We start from the raw sequence: 12,692 nt of genomic DNA, 5'->3' as shown, positions 1-12,692 counted from the left end.
TAAGATAGCACTCTTAACTCGAACAAAGACGATCTTTAATATCCTTTGTCCTATATATATAAAGGGTACTCACCATCGGAGTCTGCTCTGGTGTCCGGGGCGTGCGCCCCGCATGCTAACAGCAACCGGCATGCGGCGGCGGAGTCGCGGCGCGCTGCTAGTGATAACGCGGACTCGCCGCGCCCGTCACAGGCGTTCACTTTCGCGCCTGCAACAAAAAATATAGAAAAAAAACTCACAAACTAACAAACAAACATAATTGAGAAATTCCTTTTTAAGGTTCCGCACCTCAAAAGGAAAAACGGAACCCTGATAGGATCACTTTGTCGTCTGTCTGTCTGTCTGTCTCTCCGTCTGTCCGTTTGTCGCGTCTGTCAAGAAAACCTATAGGGTACTTCTCGTTGACCTAGAATCATGAAATTGGGCATGGTAGGTACGATTAGATCTTATAGCACAAGCAAAGGGAAAAGTTTTTTTTAGATACATTACAAAAAAAAATTAAAATGTGTTCATGAACAAATAATAATAATAAATTAGTATTTTCAATTTTCAAAGTAAGATAACTATACCAAGTGGGGTATCATATGAAAGGGCTTTACCTGTACATTTTAAAACAGATTTTAATTTATTTTTTTATGCATAGTTTTTGGTTTAACGTGTAAAATGTTGGAAAAAATACCCGAGTACGGAACCCTCGGTGCGCGAGTCTGACTCCTACTTGGCCGGTTTTTCCTTTTGAAGTACGGAACCCTAAAAAACGGTTAACTAGTAATTGATAAAAGTCTTGCTTATAGTCTCGACAGAAGTTAAATAAGTGCCACTTTTAAGGAAATGTATTGAGAAAATCATAACAATTGACTCACCATGCCTCAGCAAAAGGTCCATCGCGTCTAAATGTGCGTTTTCCGTGGCGACGTGTAGTGGCGTCTGTCCATCTTTGTTCTTCTCGTTCACTCGAGCGCCTTTTCGTATTAAAATCTCCATTACCTAAAAAAGAATGCATATTTTATACTAGCTGTGCCCGCGACTCCGTTCGCGTGGAATAGTGACTTTTCGGGCAGCATATTTTGAATTACATATACCGTCGTTTGGGTAGCTACTCTGTACGTTAAAAATGTTCGCCGTGATTCTTTAAATTGACATAACTTTTTTATTTATGAACCGATTGACATGAAATAAACCATAAATGTTAAGTGAAGCTTACTACAATATATTAGTGAAAACCGTATCTAAATCGAATAAGCTGTTTCTGATATTAGCGTGCACAAACACACAGACAAACAGACAAAAAAAATATTAATTACAATTTCGGGTTCGGCATCGATATAACAACCCCTGCTACTTTTTTTATATATTTCCATTGTACAGACACCACTTTTCTACAATTTTATTATATGTATAGATATACATTGACGCCGATTCTGATATCTTTCTTTAAACTAAATTTAAAGTATCTGCATCTTTTTTTATTAAATAAAAGGGCAGAACATGAATTTTACATTTAAAGACTCTAAAGTTTAGTTCACAAAAAACTCGCAACTGTCAGTTAAAGGCACGACGTTTGACAGCTCTAAATTAAATTTTAAACTGTCAAACTGTATCTGTCCTTTTCATATTAGATTAGTAAGAAGATCTGAGTACTCTAAAATTTGGTTGCGCTCAGAATCAGTACCAATGTCGTCTATCCGAGCTAAAGAGCGCGCGAGCAAGACCAATCTCATCCCTGTGTTTAAGACAAGGAAAAAGATCCGAAAAACGAATTTTGACTGAATTTGATTTTGACTCTGAAACTCGCTCTTTAGAGACAGTGGTGCTGTGTGGGTGTTCAGTAGTGGGCCAGCAGGATTGACACGATGATATCTCTATCAAGGTCATACCTGTTTCCTCTTAGGGTACACACTAGCTGCGGCGCAATGTAGCGGTCGGTCCCCTGTACCCAGATACTGGAAATTGACTAGTTCTGTAACTCGCTCGTTGGGGACAGATACTGGCGCATGTTGGGTGCTTAGTAGTGGGCCAGCAGGATTGAGACGCGATATAAATGTCAAGGTCATACCTGTTTCCTCTTAGGGTACACACTAGCTGCGGCGCAATGCAGCGGTCGGTCCCCTGTACCCAGATACTGGAAATTGACTAGTTCTGTAACTCGCTCGTTGGGGACAGATACTGGCGCATGTTGGGTGCTTAGTAGTGGGCCAGCAGGATTGAGACGCGATATAAATGTCAAGGTCATACCTGTTTCCTCTTAGGGTACACACTAGCTGCGGCGCAATGCAGCGGTCGGTCCCCTGTACCCAGATGTTGGAAGTTGACCAGTTCTGTAACTCGCTCGTTGGGGACAGATACTGGCGCATGTTGGGTGCTTAGTAGTGGGCCAGCAGGATTGAGACGCGATATAAATGTCAAGGTCATACCTGTTTCCTCTTAGGGTACACACTAGCTGCGGCGCAATGCAGCGGTCGGTCCCCTGTACCCAGATGTTGGAAGTTGACCAGTTCTGTAACTCGCTCGTTGGGGACAGATACTGGCGCATGTTGGGTGCTTAGTAGTGGGCCAGCAGGATTGAGACGCGATATAAATGTCAAGGTCATACCTGTTTCCTCTTAGGGTACACACTAGCTGCGGCGCAATGCAGCGGTCGGTCCCCTGTACCCAGATGCTGGAAGTTGACCAGTTCTGTGACTCGCTCGTTGGGGACAGATACTGGCGCTTGTTGGGCACAATGGAGGGATGACATATCCTGGAAACAACCAGAAAGAATTACCCTTAACCTGGACTTCGTCTGTGTTGGTGTTTGCTGGCGCGCGTGCTCTGCCTTTTTGGAGTGTTTTTTTCCGGGTTTTGTGTTTTACTGTTGTTTTTGGTGGTGGAACTGACTGGGAAGCGCTCTAAGGGACCGCCGCGCGTGTGTCGGCGAGCGCCGGCACAGACGGAGTCCATACTTATATAGTTTCTCTAACTTGTAAATAACTACAAACTTGACATTGGCTAATCTTTGTAAAGCCAGACGAGAGAGAGAAAAAAATACCCTTAACCTTTAACACGCCTTGGGTGATTGACAGGGGGTTGTGAAACTAAAGATGATTTAAAGAGAATCTAGGGTTTAAATTTTAAAATAATTCAATATTCAAATGGAAGGCTGAAAATGTGTATAAGTGATTTTTCACATATGCTTACCTGTTGTCCCAACGTGGACAGTTGTTTCTTCACACGCGCAGGCTCGGCCAGACGACATGCTTCTAATACACAATGGCCGCGGTACTCGACTGTCAAACAAAATATTTGCGGAATAAAACAACTGTGACCATGTATTAACAATGGCAGTCATCGTCAACCCATCGTAACCCTGTCCATAACCATAATATTCCATAATATCCATAATTCTATAATTTCCATAATAATATTATAAATGCGAAAGTGTCTGTCTGTCTGCTACCTTTTCACGGCCCAACCGTTTAACCGATTCTGACGTTTGGTATAGAGTTAGCTTATATCCCGGGGACGGACATAGGCTACTTTTTATCCCGGCAAATCAAACAGTTCCCACGGGATTCCTAAAGACCAATCCGCTTAACCGATTTGTACGATATTTGGTACCGACTACCGAGGTAGCTTGCGTCCCTGTAATTGACATTGGCAACTTTTTATCCCGGAAAATCAAACAGTTCCCACAGGATCTTTAAAACCTAAATCCATGCGGACGAAGTCGCGGGCATCCTCTAGTAATATTATAAATGAGAAAGTGTGTCTATCTGTGTATCCATACTAATATTATAAATGCGAAAGTGTGTCTGTCTGTCTGCTACCTTTTCACGGCCCAACAGTTTAACCAATTCTGACGAAATATGGTAAAGAGTTCGCTTATATCCCGGGGACGGACATAGGCTACATTTTATCCGGAAAATCAAAGAGTTCCCACGGGATTCCTAAAGACCCATCCGCTCACTGATTTGTATGTTTGGTACCGAGGTAGCTTGCGTCCATGTTATTGATATAGACAACTTTTTATCCTGGAAAACCAAACAGTTCCCACGGGATCTTCAAAAACCTAACGGCCGTATTCACTATTATCACTATGAGGTCTCACAGTGCGCTCGAACGCATAGTGTAGGTTCCACCAATCAGATGACTGTATCACGTCAATTTACAATGATAGTAGTGATAGTGACCTCATAGTAACGTTTGTGAATACGGGTGTAAATCCTCGCGGACGAAGTCGCGGGCATCCTCTAGTTAAATTTACATTGAGTTACTTACAAGCCAGTCGATCTCTCAGTTCCCTGGTGGGAGCCACATCGAGGGCTGACTTCCCATGGCAGTTGAGCAGAGTGGGGTCCGCGCCTTCGCTCAGTAAGAGGGAACACACCTACGGACAAAGAATTTTAAGGATCCAATGAGTCCAATAACATAAGAACTTCAGGTTCGGGGGACGCCTATACTCTATCCACGGAGAGAAGTTAATATAGGGCTGTCTCTGTTACGTAATCCCATACAAATGACAAAGACAGAACAGTCAGTGGGCGTCAACCATTTTGAGTGTCCAAGCAATTCAAAATTCAAATCATTTGTTCATAATTACAAGTGTAAATTAATAAGACACAAGTGTAAATTAAAAATTTTCAACACCCCCGACAAATCATTTTCAAATAAATAATTATGTACCTATATCTAGGCAACGTCCATCTTGACAGCTTTACATTTGTCAATTGACACTTGAATATTATGAACCTAAGGGTTATCTAACCTTCTTTTCTACAAGAAAACTAGAAAAGAGCTGATAACTTTTAAACGGCTGAACCGATTTTCTTGGATTATAGCTAAGAACACTCTCGATCAAACCACCTTTCAAACAAAAAAAAGTAAATTAAAATCGGTTCATTCGTTTAGGCGCTACGATGCCACAGACAGATACACAGATACACAGATACACAGATACACAGATACACAGACACACAGATACACAGATACACACGTCAAACTTATAACACCCCTCTTTTTGGGTTGGGGGTTAAAAATTTATAACATCCTTGACAAGTGAAGGTTACAGTAACTAGAAAAGAGCTGATAACTTTCAAACGGCTAAACCGATTTTGTTGAATTATAGCTAAGAACACTCTCGATCAAGCCACCTTTCAAACGAAAAAAACTAAATTAAAATCGGTTCATTAGTTTAGCAGCTACGATGCCACAGACAGATACACACATCAAACTTATAACACCCCTCTTTTTGGGTCGGGGGTTAAAAATAGTAACATTTACAGTTTTTGATAGACAGTTGTTGGATTTGTAAGATGATAATATAGTGGTGAAAGTTAATTACGTAAACTTATCGATCAGAAACAACTATGTTTTTCATACTAACTTTATTTCGTGGATAGAGGAAGTACGGAAAACATAAGCTCGTTTGTGATTGAGCTCTGAAAAGAGCAACCGCCGAGTTTCTTGCTGGTTCTTCTCGGTAGGAAAGGCATTCCGTACCAATGGTAGATACTTTTGACGATTCAAAAGAACTTGTAAAAGTCTAATTGAATAAAAATATTTTGAATCTGAATTTGAAATTTGAATTGGCGGCGAAGCCTATGTATGTGACCTATAGTAAAGTACATACAGGATACAATGGTAAAGAATTCTGCCAGAAATCTGTCTTGCGTAGGGGCGTAAAAGCCCAGTGGTTGGTTTGACTACAGTCTCCGTCACTTAAGAGGTCTTGTAATTGGGGCCTATGGTGCAACAGTACGGGATGGTGTGATATACCTCGAGCCTGGCTTTGCTGGCCGCTTCGTGCAAGGGCGTAAAGGCCCAGAGGTCTGTAGCGTTGACGTCAGCACCGGCTCTCACCAACATTTCTTTCACTTCGTAGAGACCTTACGTAGTTGGGCATATGGTACATTACAACGGTACGGGATGGTACATTTACCTCGAGCCTGGCTTTGCTCGCCGCCTCGTGCAAGGGCGTAAAGGCCCAGAGGTCTGTAGCGTTGACGTCAGCACCGGCTCTCACCACCATTTCTTTCACTTCGTAGAGACCTTACGTAGTAGGGCATATGGTACAGTACAACGGTACGGGATGGTACAGTTACCTCGAGCCTGGCTTTGCTCGCCGCCTCGTGCAAGGGCGTAAAGGCCCAGAGGTCTGCAGCGTTGACGTCAGCACCGGCTCTCACCAACATTTCTTTCACTTCGTAGAGACCTTACGTAGTTGGGCATATGGTACAGTACAACGGTACGGGATGGTACAGTTACCTCGAGCCTGGCTTTGCTGGCCGCCTCGTGCAAGGGCGTAAAGGCCCAGAGGTCTGTAGCGTTGACGTCAGCACCGGCCCTCACCAACAGTTCCGTCACTTCGTAGTGGCCGTATGAACACGCGTTGTGTAAAGGGACTAGACCTCTGAAACAATGAAAAATTGTTCATGAATGAATGAAGAGGGCTAGTTGAGTAAAAACCAGCCAAGTGCGAGTCAGACTCGCGCACTGAGGGTTCCGTACTCAGGTATTTTTTCTAACATTTTGCACGATAACTCGAAAACTATTATGCATAAAAATAAATAAAAATCTGTTTTAGAATGTACAGGTAAAGGCCTTTCATATGATACCCCACTTGGTATAGTTATCTTACTTTGAAAATTGAAACACATTTTAATTTTTTTTAAATGATGTAACCACAAATTCGCGGTTTTCGGATTTATTCCTGTACTTGTGCTAAATTTCATGTTTCTAGATCAACGGGAAGTACCCCATAGGTTTCTTGACAGACACGACGGACAGACAGACAGACAGATGTGTCAAAACAAAGTGATCCTATAAGGGTCCCGTTTTTCCTTTTGAGGTACGGAACCCTAAAAAGTACGAAAAGATGGCTTTATTGCTTTATCACGCGCTGCGAGCCTGCGATTAAGTAACTTACAAAGAACAAACTAGATGTCACCACAGGTATTTTTAATCTTTCACCATGGAGCCTGAATCGCGCTTACGAAGTTTTTACTACAAATTACTATATACAACTGTGGGACCAGCTGGGTATAGCAACAGTCTGGAGGGAAATCTTCCTATTGTTACGGTCGAGCGCACATTACCTAGTACCATACAATTTATACCCCATTTAGATACTTTATGAAAACTTGGGGTGAAACCTAAGAAAATCTAACAAAAAGGCCTGAAAGGCCGGCCTCTGGTGCTGCTAATGTTCATGGGCGGCGGTAATCACTTAACATCAGGTGACCTGCCTGCTCGTTTGCTCGCTATTTTTTTTTTATATTACAAAAAAACCTAAACGAATCTAGGGGTAAGATTACCTACCCCTTATCCTTAGCATGTACATCAGCCCCCCTCTGCAGCAACAGCCTCACGGCGCGAGCTCTGTTGTACCCCGCCGCTAAATGCAAGGCCGTGGAGCGCCTCCCGTCGCTGGCATGCACGTTTACATTGAGAGGAGTTAGGAGAGACGCTAGCCTGTCATCGGCGCCTGAACGAGCGGCCTCTAGCACATCCGCTGCGCAGTATTCACCTGGGAATACAAAAAAACTTTTACAGGTGCTTTTGAATCGTCCAATGCATCTACCGTCTATCTATCCAGTACTTTTTAGGGATACACCCCCGACAAGTGAAGGTTACAGTAACTAGAAAAGAGCTGATAACTTTCAAACGGCTGAACCGATTTTCTTGGATTACAGCTAAGAACACTCTCGATCAAGCCATCTTTCAAACAAAAAAAACTAAATTAAAACCGGTTCATTAGTTTAGGAGCTACGATGCCACTGACAGATACACAGATATACAAGTCAAACTTATAACACCCCACTTTTTGGGTTGGGGGTTAAAAATGAAGAGGTGAGGTAGTTTACCTGTAAGAACAGGCCTGGTAGCAGAGTCAGCTAGGTCGAGTGGAGTCTTGCCTTCCGTATTTCTTATGTTTGGTTCCGCCCCATGCTGAAGCAGTGCTGCAAAAGAATCAATGAATGAATGGTAAAACACTACATGGATTTCGGACTTGATGTACAATAGAATGAAAAAAAGTGAGGGAACTCTCGGTATGATCCTGTATCGATATGTCAAATATTAGGTTATGTGTGAGTGAAATCATAGAAAAAAATAGGAGATTCATAGGCTACCTAGCGTCAAATGTAAGTAACATTTGACACCAGCCAGACATCGAAGCATCGACGTGAACTGTCACAGCAATGAGTCTTGTCTAAAATATTTCTGTAGCGATTCTCGACGACTGACACTAGATGGCACTACAGGTATGTTCAATCACTCGCCATAGAGACTGAATCGCGCTAACAAAGTTTTCACTTGCAGTTCTATATGTGGCAAATTCTAAAATTGGGCCAGTCGGCTCCCTGGGCATTACAACAGTTCAGAAGATGCCTATTGTTACGGCCGACCCTACCTCTTCTTCTTCTCTTGTTTGCTGGCTTTGTGAAGTGCCAGAATTTTGGCAACGCACTTTGCCAGTGTCAAAGCCTACCTCATCTACTCCTGTATATTTCAAAGTAAACTAACAACTACATAATGAACACATTTGAGTGGCTAGCAAAAGCTCTTCATTCTTCAATATTGAATGGAAGCAGGCATCACTTTGCGGAAGTCTATGATATACAAACTAAAAACTTAATTTGCTATAATCTGCTAAACAAGACTGCTTGATGGCTGGCTTTTCCTGCATGTTTAGCAGTGGGAGGGCGGGCGGTGCATATCGTATGCTGCATGTTGCATCATACAGATTTGTCTAGTTTAGCGGACTACAGCAAATCAAGCTTTTGATTCCTTGTCTTCATTCTTCATCACCCATCTTCATTTTTAAAGTAGGTGTCAGCTAGCATTCTTAGGCCCGCACCACATCGGCGTGCCTGAAAGAGCACGCGTCGTGTACTGCATTTACTCACCAATGCACACGTCCACCTTCCCCTTAGCGGCGGCCTCGTGCAAAGGCGTGTATCCCCAGTTGTCCCTCGCAGCGGGCGGCGCGCCGGCCGCGAGCAAGGCCCGCACCACATCCGCGTGCCCGAACGAGCACGCGTTGTGTAGGGGCTGTAAGCCACCCTCGTCACGAGCCTGTAGGGCTGCGCCTCCCGCTATTAGAAGCTCTACGACTTCTCTGCGCCCATAACCTGTAACAAGAATTGAATAGAAAAAACTGGCCAAGTGTGAGTCAGACTCATACTCAAAAACAAAATCCAACATTTTACATAATAAATCAAAAACTATTATGCATAAAATAAATAAAATCTGTTTTAGAATATAAAGGTACCCTTTCACATGATACCCTACTTGGTACAGTATTCTTACTTTGAAAGTTGAAAATACAAATTATTTGTTCATGTCCACATTTTAATTTTTTTTATGATGTAACCACAAATTTATGGTTTTTGGATTTCCTACATATGCTATAAGAGCTACCTACCTTTTTTTCATGATTCTAGGTCAACGGGAAGTACCCTATAGGTTTTCTTGACAGACATGACGGATAGACAGACAGACAGACAAAGAAGTGAGTGAGGTACAGAACCCAAAAAATTATTGATATTGTTTACCTAGTGTGTGATGTCACCTCACTAGAAAATTGCCATGTCGACCTGTCGCAAACAATAATTCTCATCTGGCTATTTACTTCAAACTTACAGTAGATTTCATTTTAGTGAGTAATGCATTTAATCTAAGCTAAGTATCAACCCTGACCCAGTTTTCATCATTACAATGCAAAATTAAACTCATTTGTTGTCTTACGTAATTAAAATACACGTTATAAAAATACTGTTGCTATTTCCTTCGTTCATTTTGAAAGATTCTGCACTTGACTTGTTATCGACATATTATTATAAATGCCAAAGTGTCTGTCTGTCTGTCTGTCTCTTCCTTTTTCACTTACCATCCGCTTAACCAAGTTTGTCAAAACTTTGGTACAAAGATAACTTCCATCCCAAGCAGTCATAGGCTTCTTTTCATTCTGTACCTAATACCCTGTACCCAGTACCTAACCAACTGTAATATCTCACTGTCATGGGTTGCATGGTCATTTCAATCTCAATTAATATTCTTATTTTTTATTGGTTATTTATTGTAATTAATAATAGTCTAACTATATATTTTGCACGCCATACACAAATGGCAAAATGTGAAGGACCAAGGACCTGTCAATATACCTACCATCATTGTTACTCACATTTCGCAAAATAAAGAATCATTTCATTTCATTTCATTTCTGGGACATTCAAAGAGTTCCCACAGGAATTATATGAAAAGCAATCTATGTTGATGAAGTTATGGGGCATTGCCTACTAATATAATTATACTAGCTTATGCTTGTGACTTCATCCATGTGGATTACAATTTCAAACCCCTATTTTTATTTCCCACTATTAAGGGTGAAATTTTCAAAAATCCTTTCTTAGCGGTCTATTCGAAAGCACTAGTAAAAGTTTACTTGAATAAAAATATATTCTAATCTATTCTATGTCATAATCTGCATGATAAATTTCAAACCAATCCATCCAGTAGTTTGATTGATAGATCTGTCAGTCAGTTAGTCACCTTTTCCTTTCATATATTTAGATAAAAGGAGAAAGTGATTGAGTTATTAAAACATAAGCCACCCAAATAGGAGGTTATCATTTTAGTTTTTAACCACATAGAGGAACCAAAAAGTAACAAAGAAACCAGCAGCTTCATTTAAGTACTTAGATACATAGATTTAGTTTTTTTTTGTAGATTCTGATGGGATTCCTATGAGTTAGTTGTTAGCCTGTAAGTATTAGTAATATAGGGGGTTCAAGTAACACATGTTCTGTTTGTATTTCTACCTCAATGCCCTTAAAATTTCCACTATATTGGAACCTATATGTCAAATCTGAGGTTCTAGACCGAGTTGTTTGAATAGAATATTGATATTGTGATATTTATCGTAATATCTTTAAGTATTTTATAAATATATAGTATGGATGGAAAGATAGAACTAGAACTGAAGAGACTTAATGTTCTTACAATCGAAAGCTATCTAAAATAACTGAATGCAATGATCATTAACGAAATTGAGAGGAAAGCGAAAGAGCAATAACATTAACATTATCCAACATACTCACATAACATTATTCAATATATCATTAAAAAAACTCTCAAACAATCGAAAACAACTCGGAAATATACTGTAAAGGAGATAAATCACGACATTTGGCGCAACCAACAACCGTGACCAATTATGCAATGGCCAAAACATTCAACCATTGTAAGATTTGTAACCTTTCTCTTTATGTTTTACTACCAATAACAACATGGGCGAAATTGGTCATTATATTGAAAATATGAGCGTGTTACCTGCAGCGAAGTGTAAAGGCGTGGATTTCCGTCCAGCTGTGTCCCTAGCATTAACGGTTTGCGGAGTTATTAGCTTCTTAGCACGAGCGACATCTCCAATTTTGCAAGCCTCGAATAGGTCCCGTAAAGGGTCCGAAGGCGCCGGGAGGGAATCCAGCGCCGAACCAAGCATAGAACGGCGGCTCGACATGTTCGTTTAACGCATTTATCACCACTCTATCATTACAAATTCATATTCGATTAAAATACAAAAATATTGTATGAAAACACGTATAAATTACAGCTGCTCTGGATCGGTTTGACAGATCACTGAAATGTTGCCATATATTTGTTTTGAAATGACCCGCAGACTCACGAAATAAGCAAGAGAAAATACTCACTTTTTGATCGTTTTTCAGCGAAGGATGAATTGCCCATACAAACTTAATACCAAAATAATTTGTACTTCGAGAATACCTATCTCCACCGTATTGAATGCGGTTATTTGGATTCAAATTGTATTTAACTATCTAGGTTCCTGGGTGTAAATATTTTCAAAATACTTTACTTAAATGAAATTGTGTTTTGCATCATAGAATCATGAAATTTAGCAGATAGGTAGGTAATATAATACAAGAAAATCCGAAAACCGTGAATTTGTGGTTACATCACACAACATTGAGTTTTAGGGAAAGTTTTTATTACTAGCAGCACTTTCATAGATAAAAAATATTGCAGAAAAAAAATATTATATGTCTGTTAGTCTGTTGTCTGGATCTTTAAATTATTATGGCGCTTCTTAAAACAAAGGTTAACTCTACCGGTTAACTCTTCGATTTACCTAATCCAAGGGTTAACTTAAACAACAACTTACTGTGTTGATTTTGTCTGTATTATTGTCTATGATTAGTCACAGAGTATCAACCGTACCAAAGATAATACAAATGACGTTAGTTGACGAAATCAAAATGGCGTCGTTCACGGGATAGTGCATTTATCCGCCGCACACGGGTTTCTCTGAAAAATATCGCGAATCGATCTTTTGTTTGTGCCAAAACTGATTGTGAACTGGTTTACAGTGTTTTTTGTGATTATATATATGCTAAGTCATATATGGGATAACATTTCGTCGTCAGTAAAAATTTCCGCAAGGTATGTCCCCTTTCACCTAACAAATATTTAACACGATTAAATAGAGAAATTATGGGTTTTTGATGGCGTTAAGTTGAAGGAAACTCGTTGTTAGGGTCGAATGTTGTTGAGATTATTGTGATTGCGGCCCGGAAACTGCGTTCTTTAGATCAGTAGGTGACTAGTGGGTGAGTCAGATGAACAGGTTTTTTGTCGAGGACGCGGCCAGAAGGCGAGGCTGGGTCATATCTTCACTTTTCATATCATTCATG

General features: G+C 40.6%; 2 protein-coding genes across 5 annotated transcripts in view; one reads left to right on the top strand and one right to left on the bottom strand.

Annotated features, from left to right (window-relative positions):
• Positions 1-11,607, bottom strand: part of LOC123878759 (poly [ADP-ribose] polymerase tankyrase) — a 91,897-nt gene extending 80,290 nt beyond the window's left edge. The window contains exons 1-10 of the mRNA XM_045926061.1: positions 11,311-11,607; positions 8,886-9,110; positions 7,842-7,937; positions 7,297-7,504; positions 6,244-6,388; positions 4,258-4,366; positions 3,178-3,266; positions 2,594-2,740; positions 864-987; positions 74-208 (exon numbers count right to left, since the gene is read on the bottom strand). Coding sequence (XP_045782017.1) covers positions 74-208; positions 864-987; positions 2,594-2,740; positions 3,178-3,266; positions 4,258-4,366; positions 6,244-6,388; positions 7,297-7,504; positions 7,842-7,937; positions 8,886-9,110; positions 11,311-11,500 — 1,468 coding nt within the window. The 5' untranslated portion in view covers positions 11,501-11,607. The remainder of the gene's footprint in view (positions 1-73; positions 209-863; positions 988-2,593; positions 2,741-3,177; positions 3,267-4,257; positions 4,367-6,243; positions 6,389-7,296; positions 7,505-7,841; positions 7,938-8,885; positions 9,111-11,310) is intronic.
• Positions 11,608-12,253: 646 nt separating this feature from the next.
• LOC123878757 (serine/threonine-protein kinase 10) overlaps positions 12,254-12,692 on the top strand; it is a 52,287-nt gene continuing 51,848 nt past the window's right edge. For all 4 annotated transcript variants that reach the window (XR_006798873.1, XM_045926059.1, XM_045926058.1 and 1 more), the window contains exon 1: positions 12,254-12,441. The gene's annotated coding sequence lies outside the window, so the exon portion shown is untranslated. The remainder of the gene's footprint in view (positions 12,442-12,692) is intronic.

The sequence above is a fragment of the Maniola jurtina genome, chromosome 26 (assembly GCF_905333055.1).
Source record: "Maniola jurtina chromosome 26, ilManJurt1.1, whole genome shotgun sequence".
Taxonomy (NCBI): domain Eukaryota; kingdom Metazoa; phylum Arthropoda; class Insecta; order Lepidoptera; family Nymphalidae; genus Maniola; species Maniola jurtina.
This window is presented reverse-complemented; position numbering and strand designations above follow the sequence as displayed.